This window comes from Nerophis lumbriciformis, linkage group LG08 (assembly GCF_033978685.3).
Source record: "Nerophis lumbriciformis linkage group LG08, RoL_Nlum_v2.1, whole genome shotgun sequence".
Taxonomy (NCBI): domain Eukaryota; kingdom Metazoa; phylum Chordata; class Actinopteri; order Syngnathiformes; family Syngnathidae; genus Nerophis; species Nerophis lumbriciformis.
Window position 1 is genome coordinate 32,323,587 of NC_084555.2, and position 25,025 is coordinate 32,348,611.

Genomic DNA, 25,025 nt, shown 5'->3' on the forward strand with positions numbered 1-25,025 from the left:
ACCAAGCAAAGCGATGACATACTCTTCCATCTAATGTGAGTAGTATTGAGTCACTCTTGATGTCTCTGTGGATGACTCCTTGTGAGTGGAGATAGGCCAAAGCTTGCAAAACAGCTTCACACACTGTGGCAATCTGCTCTTCACTGAGCCTGCACAAGAGACACACATGCATATATTACCATTCACTTTTACCAGTATCAACAAATTAACAGCTTGGAAAGTTTAAATTTATGAATCATCGTGCATTAAAGAAAATAACAGAGCGCAACGGGTTCATTCAACTCCCTCACAGAGAAATGACATCTTCATGCATCTACTTGGTTAATGGGACTCCACAAGACATGCTGCATTATTCCTCAGTGACGTCTCACTTAAATAGATAACAGAGCTGCATCACTTAATGGACTATTCCACCAGAAAAAATGCATAAATGCATGATCACATTCCCTGTATAATATATGTATATATATATATATATATATATATATATATATATATATATATATATATATATATATATATATATATATATATATATATATATATATATATATATATATTTATTTATTTATTTATTTTTTAAAGTTCCTGCACATTGATCTAATGGCAAATATAATAAATACAATTTAAAAGGTTAACTTAAACGACATTGAAAACTGGGCAGCCCGGTGGCAGAGGGATTAGTGCGTCTGCCTCACAATACGAAGGTCCTGGGTTCGATCCTGCGCTCGGGATCTTTCTGTGTGGAGTTTGCATGTTCTCCACGTGACTGCGTGGGTTCCCTCCGGGTACTCCGGCTTCCCCCCACCTCCAAAGACATGCACCTGGGGATAGGTTGATTGGCAACACTAAATTGGTCCTAGTGTGTGAATGTGAGTGTGAATGTTGTCTGTCTATCTGTGTTGGCCCTGCGATGAGGTGGCGACTTGTCCAGGGTGTACCCCGCCTTTCGCCCGATTGTAGCTGAGATAGGCTCCAGCGCCCCCCGCAACCACGAAGGGAATAAGCGGTAGAAAATGGATGGTTGGATGGAAATTGAAAACTGGAAAAATGACATTAGTTGCCCAGCACTACTTCCTAAAATTAGACTTCAGCATTTTAGACCAGTTGCCGTCTCTTTTCTGCTCTGCCCCCCTCTACTGCGTGGAGAGGTTATTAGGTGACCGCAGATGAGACGCTAGCTGTTCAAAGTCGTGACCCGGGGGGATGGACCACTCATCTATGCATCAGTTGGGGACGTCTCTGCGCTGCTGACTTGTGTCCACTCAAGAGGATCCCCTGCTGGCCCCACTATGGACTGGACTCTCACGCTATTAACTAGATCCACTCGACTTCCATTGCACCAGTCGTCCAGAGGGGGGTCCCCACATCTGCGGTCCCCTCCAAGGTTTTTCATTGTATTTCATTGGGTTGAGTTTTTTCTTGCCATGATGTGGGATCTCAGCCGAGGATGTCGTTGTGGTTTGTGCAGCCCTTTGAGATACTTGTGATTAAGGGCTATATAAATAAACTTTGATTGATTGATTGATTATGAAATACAATACATTACTATAAATAAATAAATAAATCATATATTTGTGTTACTTCTAATCCCAACTTTATTTTAAAAGTATAGTAATAATAATGCTGTTGCATTAACACGTTGTCTTTCGTAACACATTGTTTTAGCTTGGTTTTTCAGCTCGCCGTTAATCAATAGAATGTGAATGAGTCTGTTGGTCGTGATCTTACATGAACAATTCTCTGTGTTTTATTATTAATGTTATTATTTGAATGTACGTGTGCACCATTTATATATTAAATAATATGCGTTGTCCCTATTTTGAATAATGAGAACAAGTCACATGGTCCACAGGAAGAGGCCAAAAGTAAGTTCCCTCATTTATTTTTCTGTATAATCGACGATGGCGGCGCCACAAGCTCTGCGGCTCGGTGCTCTCCTTTGAGCTGCTGTAGACAGAGAGTCACCCAACAAAACGTTGTTGTATTTTTGACAAAGTATTTTAACGTATTTCAAGTATGACTGGGGGTTTTAATAAATCTCAACACAGTGATGTTGTTCATCTATTTTTGATTTGTTGTTGTTGTTGTTAAATCAGTACAAATCTTACAGTGCTGTTACAAAAATGAGATGGGCCAATACACATTTTACACATGACCTCTGGGGAAAATATGTGTTAAACATTTAGTTTAACACAATCACACAATGGCAAACATTGTGGGAATTGTTTCTCTGCAGACTGCACCTTTGTCAACAGCCAAGATAATTGCTGAATAGACACTAGTCGGTACCGCACTGCCCTCTTGTGGTTATATGTATATTTACCCAACTGATTGATTGATTGAAACTTGAATTAGTAGATTACACAGTGAAGTACATATTCCGTACAATTGACCACTAAATGGTAACACCCGAATAAGTTTTTCAACTTGTTTAAGTCGGGGTCCACTTAAATTGATTCATGATACAGATATATACTATTTTTATAATACAATCATCACACAAGATAATCATCAGAGTATATACATTGAATTATTTACATTATTTACAATCCGGGGGGTGGGATGTGGAGGGGCGGGGGGGGTTAGGTTTGGTTGGTATCACCACTTTAGTCATCAACAATTGCATCATCAGAGAAATGGACATTGGAACAGTGAAGGACTGACTTGGTAGGATATGTACAGCAAGTAGTGGACACAGAGAGAGATCAGAAAGTATAAGAAAAAGTGTCTACATTTGATTATTTACAATCCGAAGAGGTATGATGATGAGAAGGGAGGGTGATAGTTTAGGGTTGAAGTTGCCTGGAGGTGTTCTTTTAGTGCGGTTTTGAAGAAGGATAGAGATGCCCTTTCTTTTACACATGTTGGGAGTGCATTCCATATTGATGTGACATAGAAAGACAATGAGTTAAGACCTTTGTTAGATCGGAATCTGGGTTTAACGTGGTTAGTGGAGCCCCTGGTGTTGTGGTTATGGCGGTCATTTACGTTAAGGAAGTAGTTTGACATGTACTTCGGTATCAGGGAGGTGTAGCGGATTTTATAGACTAGGCTCAGTGCAAGTTGTTTTACTCTGTCCTCCACCCTGAGCCAGCCCACTTTGGAGAAGTGGGCAGGAGTGAGGTGTGATCTGGGGTGGAGGTCTAGAAGTAATCTGACTAGCTTGTTCTGGGATGTTTGTAGTCTAGATTTGAGGGTTTTGGAGGTACTAGGGTACCAGGAGGTGCATGCGTAATCGAAAAAGGGTTGAATGAGAGTTCCTGCCAGAATATTCATGGTGCTTTTGTTGACCAGAGAGGAGATTCTATAGAGAAATCTCGTTCGTTGGTTGACCTTTTTGATTACCTTGGTTGCCATTTTATCACAGGAAAGATTAGCTGTAGAATATAACGATGACGAGATTGGGCCTTTTCCTACCTTGTTTCAGACACAATGTTTGTTAGTGCTCCCCCTTGCAGGTACTCCATGATAACCCACAGTTCTTCTTCCACTAGGGCAGATTTGTACATCTCCACTACATTTCTGTGCTGGTAGTCCCTCATGATCACCACCTGCAGAACAAAACGGATATTAATATACATTAGACGATTCTGACTTAGTATTGAATTTTTAACTCAATTGTGTTTGTAATGTTAGCACAGCTGTAATGGGTGCTAACACAAGATGCAATACGATGAGAACTAACATATTGTGTACATAGGAGTAATGTGAATTTCATTGTCAATTATTATTGAGCTATTTCATGTAGAAATTCATATAATTGATAAGAAAATATTAATATATGACATATACAGTACAGTATTTATTGTATATGTTAGGGCTGCAGCAATTAATCAATTAAATCCAAGAGGGTGAAAAAGCACTGATTCATATTCTGTTGTTTGAATGACAAAATGTTTGAAAAGTCTGGACAGCATGGAATACTCGGAACTTTAACATGCAGACATCGTTTTCGCTCGGCTTCTGCAATAGAGCGCACATGAGGGCGGTGGTGTGTGAGTGGCATGATCAGTGCGATGGCAAATTCTATCTACTTATTTGTTTTTTTTTATAAATGCTCACGTTTAAAATGTAATTTTAATGTTAATGATGTGCATTTGTTCAAACAAGAATGAAGTTTATGGCAAGCAGAAAAGTTGTTGTTTATTTAAACTATTTTTCCTAAAATACGCATTCAAGCTGGGAAGTGTGTTTTATATATATTAGGGCTGAAGCCCTAATATATTTGTAAATAATACATGTACTATATCAACATAATATATATTAATAATGTATTATGTGTATAATACATATTCATTATTTATTTTATACATTTAGACAGCGATCCCCGTGACCCCGAAGGGAATAAGCGGTAGAAATGGATGGATGGATGGATGGATTTATAATACATAATAATAAATTAATAATTTCTTATTCTCCTTGATTTTATATAGTGCTTTTCTAGACACTCAACTTTCTAGACACTGCCAATTTGCACCTGCGGCCCCTCCCACCACCATCACACATTCATTCACATTCATACACCAGTGTGAGCGGCACTGGGAGCAAGGTGAGTGAAGTGTCTTGCCCAAGGACACAACGGCTGTGACGAGGATGGCGGACGCTGGAATCGGACTTGGAACCCTCACGTTGCTGGCACGGTCGCTCTATCGTCTGAACCATGCTGTGTGAATACGATATAATAATAATAATAATACATTATATATGTATATCATTATATGGATACAATATGTACCGTAACATTAAACATAGTTATTAGTAGAATGATCTACTTTACATAGTTAGGTTATACCATTTCATCATTTCATCATACATGTTTAGGGCTGCAGCTATTGATTATTTCAGTAATCGAGTAATATATTGATTAGTTTGTTCAAATAATTTAGTAATTGGATAAAACACACGTTATAGCCTTGATGCCTATTTCAGGGCAAATAGCTGAAATAAATAAATAGAGAAAAAAAATTTGCTTGCCATAACCTTTATTTTATTGTCTAATAAATGCAAATTTTCAACATTGAAATTGAAATTTCAGCATGTTTGACTTGATAAAAATTAAATACAAAAAAAAACTATCCACTGTTCACAGCCACAAGGATAGCACCATTGCAGTGGCCGTGCGGAAACTATGTCCACATATTTAATCCATGCGGTCCAGATTCTATCCATTTGTATTGGTTACACTCAAATGATTAATCGACGCAGCAAAAAATTTAAATTCATGATTTTTTTAATCAAATGAATCGGTTGCCGGCCTATTTATGGTTGATTATTATCATATTTTATTTTAAACAGCTTAATTGGCATTCATTGGTGATACTAAAGCATGCATATTTTTAACCTCATAGTGAAATACATTTACTTAGCAAATAATGGCATCATTTTGACTGGCATCTCATCTTTGCATATTTTCAGCTATCAAGTGCCAGTACAGCAGCTGTGCAAGGGCACCGTAAAGGGCTGTAACTTTGGGCTATTACATGGTCCATAACTGAGGCAGCCCGCAAAATATATGAAAGCATTAAATGGCTGATGGGGTTCAATATCGTGTGTTTAATGAAGTGCCAAGTATCTCCAGAGCTGCACTTACTGTTGGAGTAGTTCAACATTTTAAAGGCTGTTTTTGATTGGTTAATTTCCCCAGCCAATCCAGTCAACATGTTAGCTAGTTTAGAGATGTACCTCGTTAAAAAGCAGCTCTCTCCTCTGCTGTCGCCGCAGGTCCATCATCTTCACAGCCACTTGCCGGCCACTGTGCTTCTCTGTGGCGATGCACACCACCCCTGTGGAACCCTCCCCGATCTTCACAAAGTTCTCCAGGTAAGATCGCGGATCGCCCTTATCCACCACCATCTGCAGGGCAGCCTTGAACTGTTCATGGGTCACCTTCGGAGGGTCTGGCGGCGGCCTGGGTGAAGGGTGTGGGGGCCTAAAGGCAGGTGAGCATGTGCCTGGGGGACTGGTGGCTAGGGAGCCTGTAGGGGAGGGCCGAGGTTGGGATGGGCTGTCCTGCCGTGGGTAAGGAGGATTAGGGCACCCAGAATGTCGCAGGAAAGGCTCTGGTCCATTGGGCCTCAGTCCTATATTGGGGGACAATCCTAAAGTGTAGCTGGCGGAGGAACGCACAGTCCGCTGTGGTCGGACGCCGCTCTGAAGCGGACTGCTAGTTCCAGCTGGCAAGAAGCCGGAGTGGTATCTCACTGCTGAATCCGTCTGCTCGATTAGAAATAAGAAGATCAAACATACAGTGAGTGATATTCAGCAACAGAATATGAACATTAAAACCAAAACCTCTGCATTGACTTTACCTCATATCAATCATGTTGACATACCCTCATTAAGATTTTGCAAAGCAAACTATCCCTCACTATTGACTCAACTTTAATGCTAAACTGCATTTCCATTGAACTGAAATTAGCCCTACAGTAATGCAAATCAATATACTATTTATATGGATACTCTACAACCTAAGCTGAATATGATTCATGGTGAACTTTTCAATAATGCATATATGCAATGGAGCATCTAAAGCCTGCTGTGAAATTACTCATTGAAGTCAAATGTGGAGAAAAATGTGTGTATTTTCATTAAAAAATCCAGAACAAACAAAACATGACATCACATCAGAACTTTACCAGCACATTCCTTTGCTTTTTGTGGAGTTTTTTGTGACGCTTCAACAGGAGGGTACCAATTAGAGTTCAGCAGATCTACTGAGCCCTGAACAAATGTTACAAGACTTCAGCATATCTCTCAAGACTCCAACAGATTCTCGCAAGACTAAAGCAAATCTTGCAAAACCTCAGCATACAGTAGGTCCCCCCACCCATTCTTGGTTTATTTTAAACTGTATTTTCAAACAATATTTTTTATTGTAATGTAACGTGTCTGGTCCAGCCCTGGCTTACGGGGCTTAAACATGGGTCCTCTGAATGAGAATGCGAGAGCACTGGGCATCGAGCTAAAAGCTTTAATGCGTTAGGCAGTGAGGTTTGCCAACATAGGCTTGCACACTGGCTGGACTGCGTTACAATAACTTGAATAGAAAATGTTGTTAATGTTTTATCTGCAGGGGAAAACGTTAGTGCTGCTGCTATGAATCCAACAGAGGTCACTGTCCCACAAATCAATTCACTGGAGATTTTCCAGTAGGAAGAGGCTTTGACAAGATGTGATATTATGTAACTGTAACAAGTTTTGTAAGGACAATACAGTGAGACCTCAGCTTACTCAAGAGTGTTTGAAGATAAGAGCTGTCTCTCTGCAATCTTTTATGCTTTAAGTTACAAGCAACAATTTTAGTTACAAGCATCCCCACTATTAGTTGGCGTGGCAAATGTCACAGTGAACCATGTGAGATCCGGCCAAAACATCTGGGCCCTCATGTAACAAGCTTGCTTACGCACAAAAACCTGGCGTACAACTTTTTTCAGGGCAAAGAGGAGATGCATCAAGACTATCGTTAACGGGAAAATGTACGCTACCTCACCCCAACTTCACGGCTGATGTATGTACAGGCATGCAGAGGTGGTCGTTCCAGCTCTGCCAACATTTGATTCCAGCAAAGTAAAGAAGGTCGAGGCAAGGACACAAAATACATTTTTCATATAAAATGTCATATTTAAATGTAATTTAATTAATTAATCAAGGCGATCATTTCGCCACCTATTGCTGTTAAAAAGTGTTCCTGTGACTCCTTGGCCATGTCAGTCGGACAGCAGCAGCGGGTGTTTGCGGCACACTGGCATCGGAGACCGACGAGGATGTCACGTATCATTCTAAAGGATTAACTTCATACGCTTGATTTGCTTTTTCTGTTGCCTCTATGAAATCCCATCACAAAAATGCCCTAGTTATCATGATAACTAGGGCAAGTCCAACTTTTTCACTTCTGATACGATAAAAATATTGGAGTCCTGAGCATTGGATTTTTTAATTACTTCAACCCCGATACGATATTCGCATAAATCCTGGTATATAATTGTATTATTTTGTAGTGTGAAATGTTAGAAAAGGTTTGATCAAGTGAAATTTCTCAAACAGAAAACAATGCTTGGTATGAAAACTTAACCTAACCTATTTAACTCAAATGGACTTATGATGTCTTTAAATTGAAGTGGAGTAGTTATGTTTATTTCTTGATCCCTAAAGGTCACAATAATTCATCAAGTTAAGCTCATGACGCAGCAAATTGAATGATGGGTGCACGTTTGTTAGTGGATGCGTTCCAGTACGCTTGTGCATTGGCGACTTTAGGCCGGATTTACCAAGCTCCAAATACCAGGTGCTGAACAGCGTGTGCAATCTATAAAATAGCGTGTACTATTAGTTGGCGTGTAGCATGCGATCTACTAACATTGCACGTGCTATTCTTAACCGGTGCAGACCGCCTTATTTGAATGAGGTTTTTGCGTGTCTACGCGGCTTTCACCACGGAGACTATCATTTACTGCACATTCATGTTATCATGCTCCTATCTGGGTACGATGTGCTGAACCAGCAGCACACATTTATTATCTGTAACGGATTTTCTGAATCACAATTCAGACAACAGATACATTTTTAGCACGCTGACAGTGCATTCTCAGCGCAAGGCTTTTGGATGACTTCTCCGCAGCACATTGGTGCGACTGGAATGACTCAAATGCAAGAAAATGCATAATGAAAGACGTTTTTTCATATAGGAGATATCATGTAGTAATACATTTACTAAATTAATTAACAAGCATTTAAAATAAAATGCCAACAGGCACTAAAACATCCATCCATCCATTTTCTACCGCTTATTCCCTTCGGGGTCGCGGGGGGTGCTGGAGCCTATCTCAGCTACAATCGGGCGGAAGGCGGGGTACACCCTGGACAAGTCGCCACCTCATCGCAGGGCCAACACAGATAGACAGACAACATTCACACTCACATTCACACACTAGGGCCAATTTAGTGTTGCCAATCAACCTATCCCCAGGTGCATGTCTTTGGAGGTGGGAGGAAGCCGGAGTACCCGGAGGGAACCCACGCAGTCACAGGGAGAACATGCAAACTCAACAGAGAAAGATCCCGAGCCCGGGATTGAACCCAGGACTACTCAGGACCTTCATATTGTGAGGCAGACGCACTAACCCCTGTTCCACCGTGCTGCCCGGCATTAAAACACTTACATTTTAATCAGTCTCTTAAGTCAGTGGTCCCCAACCTTTTTGGAACTGCGGACCGGTCAACGCATGAAAATTTGTCCCATGGACCGGGGGGGTTGTCATAAAAAAATACAATCATGGGTGCTTACGGACTGTATCCCTGCAGACTGTATTGATCTATATTGATATATAATGTAGGTACACTAATTGTAAGTGTGTCTTTTTATGTTGATTTAATACTTCTTTTTTTTTTTTCTTGTGCAGCCGGCCGGTACCAATCGATCCACGGACCGGTATCGAGCCGCGGCCCGGTGGTTGGGGACCACTGCCTTAAGTCAACCAGCATGCAACTATAAAATTATATATTTTAGTTTTACTGTGATGAGGTGGCGATATGTCCAGGGTGTACACCACCTTCCGCCCGCATGCAGCTGAGATAGGCTCCAGTGACCCCCCGCTACCCTGAAAAGGGACAAGCGGTAGAAAATGGATGGATGAATGGATTTTAGTTTTATATATGTTTAATATTTATTATTTCTGACAGTCCAAATATGTTGACACACACACATAGGACAGGATTCTCTGTCCGTCGACTGTTTTTGCAGCGGGAGCTCCTCCTCTCTCACAGCCATGTGCGTAACTGTATCAGTTTGCACATACTTTTCAGACATGCTAAATTAGTGGTCCCCAAACTACGGCCCGGTTACGGCCCGCCAGCATCCAAAATCTGGCCCATGGGAGGTCCCAAGTAAAAAATATAAATATTTTGTTTTAATTATTATTTTTTCATCTGTCCTTTCTAGCCCATCCATCAATCCATTTTCTACCGCATGTTACTCTTGGGGTCTCCTAGCCTCTCATCATATTGTCTAAAAATACATTTTCCCATCAATAACGTGACGTCAAGTGCGTGCTCTTCCAGTAAATTGGCACGCGAGGGAAAAAAAATGTGAAATCGTTGGTGAAACGTAAAGTAATTTCAGAGTGTTGAGTTTAGAATTTTTGCAGTTTGACTAATCTGCAAAAAGACAGTGGCGATGTTTAAAGAATTGAACATTCGGCGACACTATGAAACTCGCCACGGAGGACAGTATGTGAGCTTGTTGGGCAAAGTGAGAGGAGAAAAGATGGCAATGCTAAACCGTGAATTTGCTGCCCAGCAGAGTACAAAGCTGCGCAAAACACAGGCAAATCAGGCATCTGTTTGGGCCACATTCAAGGTAGCTAAACTAATTGCAAGCTGTAGAAAGGCGTTTACTGATGGGGAGTTTGTAAAACTCAAGAAAGATGCTCTGAACGTGGTGATTCTGTCCGCATCTACAATTACAATTACCATATACTGTATACGTGTGTGTGTGTATATATATATAGCTCTGCCACATTTTTTTTACCTCAATGCGGCCCCTGAGTCAAAAAGTTTGGGGACCCCTGTGCTAAATACAAGGCAAAATAGTTGTCGAAAAATGGTGAGAAGTGTTGATAAATCGCATTGCACGTGCTGTATAATACATTTGCATCTTCTCCTCCCAGTATTGTGTGCCTTTTGATAATCAGCATATATTCTACATAGTCATGGAGACGGCAAAGCTCAATGGATTCTGCTCACTTAACAGACGCAATCTAATTTTAGTAGATCAGCTTTGTGTGGTTTATCAAGTTTGCACGTCTTTAAGTACTTTTAGTAGATCAAGCCCATTGTAGCTGTAAGTAATATGCAACTATAATTGTTTTATACTTGTTTGTATTGACATAGGTTGTGTTTTAGACTGCAATGTTGTTTGCTATTGTGTGCTTAGCTATTGTGTAGCTGCTAGCTCCTTGTATCCTATAGGTGGGTTGCAATCACGTGACCTAGAGGCACATCCGGGCACTTCCAGGTTTCAGGCGATGGTGTAAGCCACATTAGCATATTGTTTATTTACCTGATTCCGTTCAGATTTAGGCCTCTTTTGAAAGCTTTAAAGGCAAATATTAAAGCGATCACAATAAAATATTTTAAAATGGGATGGAGTGGATTTTTACACTCTTAAGAAAAATACATTTTTAAAAAGCTTCAAACCAAGAGGTTACTGCTCGCTACTACCTCACTTCTTTACACACTTGCGGTATTTAGAGAATAAAAAATTGGAGGCACATCATGTCTTTACATCTGAGGGGTTCACAACTTAAACATCAATCCGTAAAAGAAAAAGTTTGACTTACTCATGTATCGCCAAGTATTGTACTTAATTGACATAATGAGTTCTGTGCTGCTGTGATCGTGACAATAAGTTTGTTTGCAGTTGATTTCCTGCTACAAATATTAGTCTCATCTACAATTTATGTCTGCAGTTGTTTTTATTATGTGAAGTTCATATTTTGTCTCATTATTTAGCTATAGATGTCCCTGTTGTTCAGCCATGTTTGCTAGCAATATCAAGATTCAGTAAATGCTGTTGAGCCTACGAGATATTTATTGCTAACAAATATCCCCAAAGACGCTATAATGTGGTCATCCGTATGGAAGAAAGCGCTTGGCTTTCCTGCACAACAACAACTAAGCTTTTAGATTCTGTTATGAAAATCAAGAAAGAAAATACGGTGGATTGCACCAAAAATAAAATATTCATTACTAGGACTTAACATGACATTAGTTTATTTGCACAACCAGATCTTTTTTTAGTTATATTTAGACATAGTAACCACAAAAGAACACAAACTAATGCAGTCTTTTGTCTTTTCTTACATTTAGTTCTGCTATCAAACACTACTAATATGGTAGAGAATAAACTCAATTGCATCACAGAAAGTTTCTCAAACAAATAAAATGTTCAAACAAACATTTTACAAAGTGATCGCTGCAGACACAAGCATGGTCCGATTGTATTACACAAGATGATTAAAGTTATATTTTTCCTTCGACGCACTCTATGAAAGCTGTTTCCTATCTCTGTATTTGAACGATTGGAACACCCAAGAACAGAACAGCAATACACCATTTTTTGATCAAACTTTACACTCACTCTCACTTGTTTTAATGCTACACTCTCGCTGCTTGACCATTGTGTGAATTAGGCCGCAAAAAAAAGAAAAACACATGTGACGTCATATGCAATCCAGCTATAGTCTACCATGTTTATCTTTTGTAAATTACTTTACAAAAAAACAAGAAAAAAACAACCTTGTGTGCTTATTGGAAGATATTTAGATGTTAACTGGCTGTCCAGCTTTGCACGAGTAAACTGCTTGTAACAGAGCTTATATTGAAGATTTGAGATGCAAACCGACATGATCCAATACTTGTTTTTTTACTGATATTGGACTGATATCTGATATTAATATTGGCTTGCAATCCCCTACTGATAACCATACAATAAAATAGAATTAAACAAGTCGTAGACACCGCAATACAACACGGATAGGTCGACAATAAACTGACAACAGTGGTTTACTCTGGGTTTGTTCGCAAAATCACAAAAAAGATACTTATGTTCCATTAATTATGGTGTTCACACTAGAGGTTCTATTGAGTTGAGGTCTATAAATCATGTATAACTCATGGTGCACTATCAGGCTTACTTTCAGGTCGTAGGAGGAGAAAGGCCTCCCCGGGCTGTTCTGAGGGTGCATGTACATCGGTACACTGGGCCGCAGCTCCGTGGGGACTGCGCCTTGATCTTGGTGCTGCTGCATAGTCATCGCTGGGCTATAGAAACAGGCCACAGGTATTTGATTCGGTGGCATCCCCCTGGGCAGCTGGAAATCTCTCTTCCATATCACTCTCTCCTGAGGGCTGCCCACGTCAGCGCCTATATAAGAGCCTCGACTCGGCCCTGTAATGTTCTGGCCTGTTTGAGAAGGTCCCTCCAGCGGGCCACCACTGACTTCATAGGTGGATGTTGTTTTTGGTATAATCCCATTAGGCTGCAATGTGATGCTCTTCTTCATGCCCAAATAAGGGGTGTTGGTCTCACTGTGGATGTTCCTCGCTTTGTCCCGCCACTGATCCTGAGCCGCATCCTCGTCATCCTCATCGTCCTGAATCAGGCCTTCGTACTGATAGGCGTCTCCCTCGCTCACCTCTCCCAGCCTTCCCAAAGACTTGGCCCTTTTCCTGGCTGAGGGACTGCTCTTCCGCAGAGAATTAGAGCTGGTCACAGACAGGCGGCTCATGTCGTTGATCATGGCTGCGATGTAGTCTCCATGACCGATCATGCTCCCTCGCACAATGGTCTGAAAGAGAAGGGGCATTAGAGTACAGAAAAAGAATTATGAGCTAAGGGTTACATAAGCATTGTTCAACGCCGAGTTAAATTTAGACTCACAAATGTGTAAAGGACATCGTTGTCGAGTATCAAACCAAATCCCCCTGTGGCAATTGTGACAATGCAAATAGTGAGCATATTTAAAACACACGCTAAGAACACGTTGACGCTATGCGCTGCAAAGCAGGCATGTTTAGGCAAAGTATTGGAGCCTGCTTTAACAGGAAACGAGACAACCGCAAGCTGTTTTGCCAGTGCAACACTAACAGGGCGTGCAGGGTGTCTCATTAGTCACTTTAAGGGCAGAGTCATGTTCAGTTCATGCCAGCTAACAGCCTCTCTTGTGGCTCAGACATCACAAGGGAGGGGTAACAAAAGATAGGATCTCACCTAGTGCCTCCAAGAAAGGTGAGATCCTGATCATGTTTGTAATAAGATTGCAGCAGACTGTAGGGGCTGTCCTCCACTGACCAAGTCTTCTAGCACATCGGTAGATTAGAATAGAATCATATACAATAGAAATTAGGGGCCTGATCTACTAAAGGTTTGCGTGTATTAACCCTTGTGTGGTGTTCGGGTCTGTGGGACCCGTTTTCATTTTTTATTAAAAGAAAAATTATACAACTAATTCATTTTTCAAACTGAGACTCACTGACTTTGGCTCATTTTCTGTGAAGAACATATATCAGAATACATATTTAATAACCACACACCATACACTCTCCCTACACATTTCTATTACATATAAGATGTCCGGGGCTAAAAGAAGTGTGGAAATGTATGTTCTGTGTACCACAACACACACACACACACACACACACACACAGCAGGCCTAGACAGGGGGACAGAGTTTAGGTACACAGAACATCAGAGGGTCAAATGTGCGACAAAATGAGAGCAGACAGTGTTGACAAACAATGTTGCAACCTTGTGTGGGAACCGCAGGTGCAGAAACACAAAAGAAGAATCCCTGTGGGAAGCAGAAACTGGCAGAGAAATTTTCCATGCAACATTCATATTGTTGTTACTCAGCCAGTGTTTGTGGGTCTGATGGACCCGTTGCATTTTGTGGCTTTTAATGCCTCACAATCAAACACTTTTATGTTAAAATACTGAACAGATGTTTACTTTATCCCAATAAACATCAGGCCATGGCCTACATCAGCTGTGCATGTACTATCAAGATTACGCTTGTTTTAACCCTTGTGTAATGTTGATATTGTTGTTACTCAGCCAGTGTTTGTGGGTCTGATGGACCCGTTGCATTTTGTGGCTTTTAATGCCTCACAATCAAACACTTTTATGTTAAAATACTGAACAGATGTTTACAGATGTTTATTGGGATAAGGTAAACATCTGTTCAGTATTTTAACATAAAAGTATTTGATTGTGAGGCATTAAAAGCCACAAAAAGCAACGGATCCATCAGACCCACAAACACTGGCTGAGTAACAACAATATGAACATTACACAAGGGTTAAAACAAGCGTAATCTTGATAGTACATGCACAGCTGATGTTGTAAACTCCTGCGCACAGGATTGCATCTCTTAAATGAGTAAAATAAGGAGCACAATCGATTTAGCGTGTCTGTGTTTATGAATCTGCAGAATATATGCTGATTATCAGAACGCCCATAATACTAAGAGGAGAAGATGCAAATATAATAATTTAGCACGCGCAATGTGGTCTATGCAGGTTTTATTTTGTTGTTTTGTTTGAAAGTTACGTGCAAACTGGCACAGTTATGCAAAAATGGCTGTGAGAGAAGAGCTGGATAGTGAGAGAGAATCCTTTGTCCTGCGTGTGTGTGTGTCAACATATTTGGAGTGTCCTAAAAAAAAATATTAGCCATATTGTCTATTCAGCAATATCATTGTATAATGTTATAGCTGCTGAATTACTTAAGGGGCTGATTAAAAAAAAATTCAACGGATGCATTCTGGTATTTGCTGGGGAGTTTTTTTAATGGTGTTTGTTTTTTCATTCAGGAAATATGATATATCTCCACCCAGCCATCCATTTTCTATACCACTTCTCCTCATTAGGGTCGCGGGTAAGCAATAGCCTATCCCAGCTGACTTCACTACACCCTAGACTGGTCGCCAGCCAATCGCAGGACACATTTAGACAAACAACCATTCACTCTCACCTTCGTACCTATGGACAATTTAAACTACTCAACTAACCCAACATGCATATATTTGAAATGTCGGAGGAAGCCAGAGTACCCAGAGAAAAACCCACGCAAGCATGGGGAGATCTTCCAGACCAGGCCTGCATGCTAACCACTAGGCCACCGTGCAGCCCCATAATATATCGCCAATATGAAAAACTGTCTTGCAATATGAATTTTCTTGCATTTGGATCAGTCCAGACGCGCTGCGGTGTTGTGATTATTCACCGCCTCCCTGCAGAGCGCACTGTCACAGCATTTTTTTTTAAGTTTCTGTTGCCAAGATTGCAAGTCTATATTAGAGAAAATGTGTTAAAGATTATAGATGCGCGCTGCTTGTTCTGCATTTCACACAGGCTGGAGAGCACGATAACATGAATGTGGAGGAAAATGAGTGTTTCCATGGCCACATAGTGCAGGTAGCACACGTAACATTCTCATTTAAATAGGGCTGTCTGCGCCACTTTTGCATTTGTTATCAATTGTACACGAAGTCTTAGTAGATCACCTGCAAAACATCAACTAATACTACATGCTATTTAATAGTTTGCACACACTGTTTAGTGCCTGGTATTTGGATCTTAGTCGATCAGGCCCTTAGTGTCTACGCATGGATTTATTTATCGTATGGCTAACAATAGTGTTTGGGAGAAATATTCTTAACAATGGAGATGGGAGCCTTTCACATTTGAACCAATGTACCATTTGGGGGTCAATACCAATACTCAACGGTACCAATTGTTGGTACTTCGGTGTGTGTTCATATATAAATTAATGTTTATAATAGTATAATATCTAATATAATAATAATTTGTTTCATAACAAAATCGTGTATTTTTATTTAACATAGAACAGTGAGCTGGAAATGATAACTGTGACGTCCAGTTGTTATATCATGATTTCTTACACTTCTGAGTCTCATTTGCAAATATCATATAGTAGACTTTGCATGCAGTTGCAATTCCAAGACGCTAGATGGCAGTTTTGTATAGGCTATGGTGTGTTGCCTGGTCAATGAGTAGTCTTTGCCATGAAGCTCAACCTAGTATTGGGTTGTGCCCTAAAAAGTGTTTAAACTGTAAGTATTGTACATACTACACACCAGCTGTTTGATTCATCAATTTGTTATTCAAAATCATTAATTATGTAATCATTTTCAATTGCAATAACATGTTCCATAATATGAACAAATATGTTTGTTTGTCTGTCTGTGTTGGCCCTGCGATGAGATGGCGACTTGTCCACGGTGTACCCCGCCTTCCGCCCGAATGCAGCTGAGATAGGCTCCAGCACCCCCCGCGACCCCGACAGGGACAAGCGGTAGTAAATGGATGGATGGATGGATGGTCTATAATATGAACAATTATGTTTGTTTGTCTGTCTGTGTTGGACCTGCGATGAGGTGGCGACTTATCCAGGGTGTATCCTGCCTACCGCCCGAGTGCAGCTGTGATAGGCTCCAGCCACCCCGCGACCCTGAGAGGGACAAGCGGTAGAAAATGGTTGGATGGATGCATGGACACTGCAAAAAAGAACTGACAAAATATAAGATAAAAAGACTACATTTTCAGAAAAAAATACTAAAAACGAGTGAAATCATTTGTCCATGCAGCCAGTTAATTTTACTTGATAAGACATTCTGATTTAAGATTTGTATATCTAGAAATTAGCAGGACTTTTAAGCTATAAATAAATATTTTATACGGAAAAGAAGCATTATTCAACTTGCAATTTTTAAACAAGATTTGAGGGGGAAAGCAAAATAACTTATTTGAATAGTTATTTTCTCAATTTTAACATTTTTAAACTAGAATAAACAAAGCATAATTATTTATGCTAAAATTCCAATTATGACATAAAGTCAATAACTAAAAATAAATTAATAGTTCTTAAAACTAGGAACATTTCTAGAAATAAGATTTTAAATATTGGAAAGTGGCAAATAATTTGCAGTGTAAGACGTTGACCATGTCCTGGAAGTGAATGTTTTCATGTAAGGGGTTCCTCTTGTATGTTACTATTTGCCTGGCAAGGTTCATTGCCCATTTCCAATCTCTAAACTCACCAACTTAATTGTTCTCATCATAAAAAGTACTAATGGAACAAAATATTTACTGGTTGTTTTTTGCAACTACTGTATTTTTTTGGACCATAGGGTGCACCAGATTATAAGGCACACTGCCAGGGCTGTTCTGGTCTATTTTTATACAAAAGGCGGATTATAAGGTGCATTAACGGGGTTATATTATGATTTTTTTTTTCTACATTTAAAAGATATTCTTGTGGTCTACACAACATGTAATCTATTCAACATTTTCACTGAAGAACCTTCAGTGAAAATGTTGAATAGATTTATGTTTTACAGACCATCTTCAAGCCACAAATGTATTTTCCGTTAAAGAGAAATCATGCCTCTTCAATGCAGCTACTACTTGCTTGTCTTGATGATTTTAAGGCCTGGATGGCCCTAAACTTCTTAAATTTCAATGAAAAGAAGACAGAAGTAGTAGTGTTTGGACCTAGTGGTACCTGTGAGCTCCCCCCTGTTGACTTTGGCCCCTTGGCTTTGCATGTTAAACCCATGGTCACCAACCTGGGCTTTCGTATTGACAGTGATTTTAAATTGGACCGTCACATTGGCACAGTGGTGAAAGACAGCTTTTTTCATTTACGTCAGATGGCCAAGGTTAAAAACCTTCTTTCTAGGCAACAGTTTGAGACAGTAATCCATGCCTTTATCACATCTCGGCTGGATTACTGTAACTCTTTGTATTTTGGAATTAGTCAATCCTCCCTCTCACGTCTGCAGCTGGTCCAAAATGCAGCTGCCCGACTTTTAACTAACACAAGAAAAAGAGAGCACATGACTCCTGTTTTAGCCTCCCTCCACTGGCTGCCTGTGTCTTTTAGAGTCCATTTTAAAATTATTGTACTCGTTTTTAAATCCTTACGTGGTCTTGCCCCACCGTACCTCTCTGAGCTGCTCCACCTCTATGCTCCCATCCGGTCCCTCAGGTCAGCTGATCAGCTGATCCTGGAGGTACCCAAAACAAAGCGCAAGCTCAGAGGGGACTGGGCCTTCTCTGTTGCGGGTCCCAAACTCTGGAACGATCTCCCGCTCCATGAGAGACAGGCCCCTTCTTTGGCTACTTTTAAGACCCTTCTTAAAACCCATTTTTATTCACTGGCTTTTAACCCAGCATGAGACTTTAAACTGTTTTTAACTTTTAACTGTTTTAACTGTTTTTAACTTTTTAAACTGTTTTTTATCCAACAAATTGTTCTTAGGGTAATTAGCATTTGCTTTTTCAATGTGTATTTTTATTTCTGTTTTAAATTTTATTTTTTAGTCTGTCCTTTGCCTGTTTTTCTTTGTGATGTACAGCCCTTTGTTCTTCAACTGTGCTTGTTTTTAAAGGGCTTTATAAATTAAGTTGGTATGGTATGATATGGTATTAATTGCCTATATGGAGTGATAAACCTCATTGCCACTTATAGGTTCAACATGTTGCTGTCAATGTAAACATCTGGGCCCTAAGCCCAACACCCTTTGTAGACAAGAGTGCAAAAACATCAGCAGACTTCCACATTATCATCATTTTCTGAGACAGCAGGAAGCCTCAGCAGCACCGAGGCATCATCATCATCGGCGGTCACTCGTGGTCGAGTATGACTGTCCTCCTTCCTGGTCTTTGTGGGTCTTCAGGTGGGCGTGGAGGCCGATTCTGGACCCGATTATTCTGGGGCAATGTGGACAAGGGAATGCAGTGGTGGTGGGTTTGGGTTGGGCCTGTTTGGTGGATGCTCTCTCCTTTCTTTGTCTGCGCTTGTCTTGTGCAGCATGGCGGAGGTCGTCATTATATTGCGCGGCACCCTCACAGACAAGGTTTCTCCACATCGTCCTGTCTTTTGCCTTGACTTCCCAAGACTTAAGGTCTATGCGACACTTTGTCAGGTTTGCCTTGATGTTATCCTTAAATCTCTTCTTTTGACCTCCCTGGGCCCGTTTCCCTTCAACAAGCTGGGAATAAAGGACTTGTTTTGGGAGGCGAGAGTCAGGCATGCGGACTACATGGCCAGTCCATCTGAGTTGGTTTTGGGCTATCGTGGCAGTGATGGTGGGCAAGCCAGCCTCCTCCAGGACGCTGGTGTTGGTGCGTCGGTCCTCCCAGCTGATCCTGAGGATTTTTCTGAGACATCTATGATGGTAGGTCTCGAGTGCCTTTAAGTGCCTGCTGTAGGTGGTCCAGGCTTCTGACCCATACAGAAGGGTGGGGAGCACGACTGCTTTGTAGACCAGGATTTTGGTCTTTGCTTGGAGGTCACGGTTCTCGAAGACTCGCTTCCTTAGCCTTGAGAAGGCCCCACTGGCACAGCTGAGGCGGTGGTGAATTTCATCGTCAATGACAGCTTTAGATGACAGGAGGCTCCCGAGATATGGGAAGTGGTCCACATTTTCCAGTCGGATTTTGTCAATTGACAGGTTTGGTGGCAGGACAGGCGCACTACTGTTTGGTGGTGATTGGTGGAGGATTTGGGTTTTCTTTATATTGATGACAAGACCAAGCTGTTTGTATGCCTTCGCAAAAGCAGACAGAGTGCACTGTAGGTCCTCTTCTGAGGGGGCTATGAGGGCATTATCGTCTGCATACTGCAGCTCCATGATGGATATGGTGGTGGTTTGACCTTTAGCCCTGAAACGGTTGATGTTGAGGAGTTGACCGTCGGTTCTGTACATTATTTCGACTCCCTGGGGCAGATGTATGTTTGTGAGATGAAGGATAGTAGCAACAAAAATGGAAAATAGTGTTGGAGCGATGACACATCCCTGTTTTACACCTGTGTCTACCCTAAAGGGTTCCGTTTCATCTCCACTGCCACTGAGCACTGTGGCTGACATGTTATCATGCAGTAGTCTCAGTACCCGGATGTATTTATCTGGGCAGCCAATCTTGGACAGAACCAGCCAAAGTGCCTGACGGTTAACCGAGTCGAAGGCTTTGGTGAGGTCTATGAAGGCCATGTATAGTGATTGGTTTTGTTCCCGGCATTTTTCTTGCAGTTGTCGTGCGATGAAAATCATGTCTGTGGTGCCTCTGCTTGGGCGAAATCCACTCTGAGACTCAGGAAGCACGCTTTCTGACAGGGGGGTGAGTCTGTTGGCCAAAACCCGAGCGAGGGCTTTCCCTATGGTGGACAGGAGAGAGATGCCACGGTAATTCCCACAGTCTGCCTTGTCTCCTTTCTTAAATATGGATACAATTAGGGCATCTCTGAGCTGTGCAGGGATTTCCTCTTCTTCCCATATTTTGAGAAGCAGGGCATGGATGTGCTTGGTAAGATCGGGTCCGCCTTTCTTCAGGACCTCTGCTGGAATGCCGTCGGGCCCAGCAGCCTTGTTGTTCCTCATCTTCCCAATGGCATCCTGCAGCTCATCCAAGGTAGGTGGTTCTCCCATGCTTTCATCTGTGGGTTGTTGTGGGAGTTGGTCAAGAGCCTCCATCTCAGGTATAGTGTCCCTGTTTAAGAGGTCCTCATAGTGTTCTTTCCACCTGTTTGAAATTGCGTCCTTGTCCTTCAGCAGCAGCAGACCATCCTTTGAGCGAAGGGGGGTTACGCAGCGGTGGCTGGGACCATACACCACTCTTGTGGCATCGAAGAAGCCTCTCGTGTCTCCAGAGTCAGCAAGCTGCTCGATCTCCAGAGCCTTCTTTGTCCACCACTGGTTCTTCAGTTTCCTAACCTGTGTTTGGACAGCTGCCTTCGCTTTGGCGTGGGCTACTCTTTTCACTTTGCAGTGGATGTCATTTTGCCAAGTGATGAAAGCTTGCCGCTTGTTGTCAATTAGTTGCTGGATCTCAGTGTCGTTCTCATCAAACCAGTCTTGATGTCTCCGCTTTTTGAGACCAAGAATATTTTTGCAGGATTTCATTATGGCAGTCGAAAGTGTGCTCCAGTGTGTTTCCGTATCCTCTGGGTACTGTTTGGGCAATGCTGCGCTAAAGGTCTCCTGCAGCTGTTGTTGGTAGGTGGTGTCACTCAACAGCTCGATGTTAATTCTTGGCCGGCACTGTCTTTTCTGCATTCGTCTTTTCCGCATTAAGCGGATGGACATGATGGAGCGAATGAGGCGATGGTCGGTCCAGCAGTCGTCTGCACTGGTCATTGCTCTGGTGTTTAGGACGTCATGACGGTCTTTAGAGCGGACAATGACGTAGTCAATGAGATGCCACAGTTTGGAGCGAGGGTGCATCCATGATGTTTTGAACTTGGTTTTCTGATGGAAAAGTGTGTTGGTAATGACCAGGTTGTGCTCCGAGCACTTAGTTAGCAGTAGTGCGCCATTAGAATTTGTATTTCCGACCCCTTCTCTCCCCAGCGTACCCCTCCATAGGTGGTGGTTTTGTCCCACTCTGGCGTTGAAGTCTCCAAGCAGGATTAACTTGTCCTCCTTGGGGACTTCAGATAGAACTTTGCCCAGGCCAGCATAAAAGGCCTCCTTAACTTTATCCTGTGCATCAAGGGTTGGTGCATAGGCACTAACGACTGTGGCCATATGACTGCTAGCAAGCATAAGGCGTAAGGTCATTAGGCGCTCGTTGATGCCCACAGGGAGTTCATGGAGGTGGTTGATGAGGCAGTTCTTAATAGCAAAACCCACACCGTGGATTCGTGGCTCATTTGCAGGTTTTCCTTTCCAAAAGAAAGTATACCCGCCTTTTTCTTCCTTCAGCTGCCCTTCGTCGGCCAGTCGGGTCTCGGAGAGTGCTGCGATGTCGATCTGGAACTTCCTTAGCTCTCTGGAGATGATGGCAGTTCGCCTTTCCGGTCGATCGCTGGCTTGGTTGTCCGTGAGGGTTCGCACGTTCCAGGCTCCAATGAGTAATTTGTGTTTTTTTTGTTTCTGACCGCGTGGTGGTGATCCCTCTGGATGCGGTATTCCAGACAGGATGTTGCGAGGCAGGCTATTTTTAGGGTACCTTTTCTAACCCCCTCCCCTACTGGGGTGAGCAGAGTGGATCCTGAATAGGGCTGCTCAGTCATGGGTGCAGCTGCCGAGAAGCTCTTCTGCCTCAGTCCATGAGCTTAACGACTGAATCTAACACCCACCGTCTGTGTGCCAGGTTGTGGCTAGGGACTGCCAGACTTCACTGTCCTGCCCCCGTTACCACTTCCCGGTCGCCAAAGGACTTTGAAGTACTAGGGATGTAAAATGGATGGGTTCCCATTCGGGAGGACGCCTGCGCGTGACGTCTTTTAGCGTGGGGAGACTGATGCACCTGCAGCCACCACACGGTCCTTGGCAGAGAGGGGCCTTGATCCAGTGGCATGAATCCATGACGACTGGAGACCACCCTCTGTTGCAGCCTTCATCCGCCTTCAGTGCCGTTGTGACATGCAGTGTCATCCTCCGCCATTTCCATCGTTGAGGTCTTATATCTATTTAACCCATAGATGGGGCAGTGGTTGGCGGACGCCAGGGCGTGTCCACACACTGGTGGGCCTGCACGCCTCGCCTCTGGGGCCCACTGCTGCTCCGAGATCCCCTACAGTTTAGCCTGTGTCCGCAAAGACGCAGTTTACCGTGTGTGGCCACGAGGAGGCACCACAGGGGTCTTGGTGGTGGAGAGGCTTTGTACCAGCAGGAGGAGGCTTACGCACTCGGCTCCTCTTTTCACCCACCCAGGGGCTAGCTGGCAGCGATAGCTGTAAGCAGAGAGTAGCAAGCAGGGGCAGCATGCAGCATGCACTAACTACAAGCACTTCTGCCACAAATCTAACGCACTGACGCATCACACGCACCCTGTGCGCGAGCACACACACCGAGGCATACAACAAGAAGCACATGATGTGCACTTGAAGACTAAAATGTTTGCTTTTCACAAAGGCGGGGTTGAAATATTATGATTAGTTCAAGGTCAGGTCAAAAGTGCAGCGTGTGGTCTACCTTTTTGGGCCTGAGCTCCACTTCCGTAATCCTGGAAGGGTCCACCACGGGCCGAGGCCTGCGCAGGTTCTCTATTAGGCTCTGCCATTGTGAGGGCAGGCCTATAAAGCAACCCCGCTTGGTGTCGAAGGAGGTATGGACACGGTGCTCAAAGTTCTTAGGCGCTGATATCTCAGGCCTCTTCTTTTTCTTCTTGCGAAACATCCTCACGTCCTCAAGAGAGACAGCCTCCCTGCGTCAGAAAATCCCTGTAAAGACATGTTTTCATTTGTCAACTGTGAAATGAGCAGAACTGCTGCTGTCTAGGATCTTAAATGGTGGTAGGGCCAGTTACACAATGACTACTGGCACTGACAAAATGTGACAACATCTCATGCTTAATTCTAACCGCGTTTGATCAAATTTGACAGAGCTTCACATTTAGAGTTGAATTAGGTTTTGCAAGCTAAATTGAAGGAAAACTGGACACATTATGGTAAATACTTATTTTTCAAAGCATTAATTTTTACTGTATATACAGTATATACTGTATCTCACAGAAGTGAGTAGATGCTCAAATTGTAATATTTTACACATTTTAGCATTCTGTATAAAATCTATATTGCGATTTATATATTGCAGCCTCCTGCAATAAGGATATATATCCCAATATATTATCTGGTATATATATATATATATATATATATATATATATTGATAATAGAACCATTTAAAACAGGTTTAAAAAGGCTTCTAATTTGACTAGTAACATGTGGTAACATTCTGTATTTTCGGTTGTGTTTATTTCATCAAAACTATTATTAAATATACTTGCTAATGTACTGTTAAGAGCGAGTTACATTCTGCTGTAACATGGTTCCAGCTACACTTCTGTTAGAATGTAATAAACTCTTATTCTTCAGTTGTTTGGATACTTAGTTTTGGGCGATACTATAAATGTGGGTGTCGATCCAATACCAAGTTATTACAGGGGCAGTATTGGTCATACCAATGCTGATGCGGCTACTTCAAATTTTCAAGATCATCGATTGGTTACATTTTTTAACACAATTATAACTAGACAAAAACACAGGATGGCGGTGTAACACTATCACTTAAATAATTAAATTATTTCCCACTATTGCCTCCGATTTAAATATTTTGAGTTTTGCCCTTAAAGTCCTCCTGTGTCGAGGGACTTATTTCCTGTGTTTGTAAACAACAACAAAAATGACAAAATATGTTTTTATGATAAAAAAGCATTGATCATTCTAGCCAACGTAGTATCGACCTCATATATTGTCTATATTGTACAACCATATCTGGCAACCCGAATGAGTGCCAAGCATCATTATCTGGGCCTGCATGAGTGCTGCCGACACCGGGGAGCTGCGGTTCATTGAGGAAAACATTTACTTTGACATTCTGAAGCAAAACTAATCTCTTCTGCTTAGAAAATGGCATGGCAAAACCAATTTCCATTCAACTTTTAGATCAAAATTTGGTGAGATTTAGAACATACTGTAGGTGCCGATACGAAAA

At 42.0% G+C, this 25,025-nt stretch overlaps 1 protein-coding gene across 5 annotated transcripts in view; it reads right to left on the reverse strand.

Annotated features, from left to right (window-relative positions):
* LOC133611677 (serine/threonine-protein kinase PAK 6) overlaps positions 1-25,025 on the reverse strand; it is a 65,020-nt gene that overhangs the window by 11,233 nt on the left and 28,762 nt on the right. For 2 of the 5 annotated variants that reach the window (XM_072913673.1, XM_072913674.1), the window contains exons 2-6: positions 23,505-23,752; positions 12,696-13,349; positions 5,686-6,219; positions 3,421-3,554; positions 23-149 (exon numbers count right to left, since the gene is read on the reverse strand). In XM_072913673.1, the coding sequence (XP_072769774.1) occupies positions 23-149; positions 3,421-3,554; positions 5,686-6,219; positions 12,696-13,349; positions 23,505-23,708 (1,653 nt within the window). In that variant the 5' untranslated portion in view covers positions 23,709-23,752. Of the gene's footprint in view, positions 1-22; positions 150-3,420; positions 3,555-5,685; positions 6,220-12,695; positions 13,350-13,441; positions 13,664-23,504; positions 23,753-25,025 lie in introns of those variants that run through there. The other 3 variants (XM_061968695.2, XM_072913672.1, XM_061968694.2) reach the window with 3 other exon arrangements.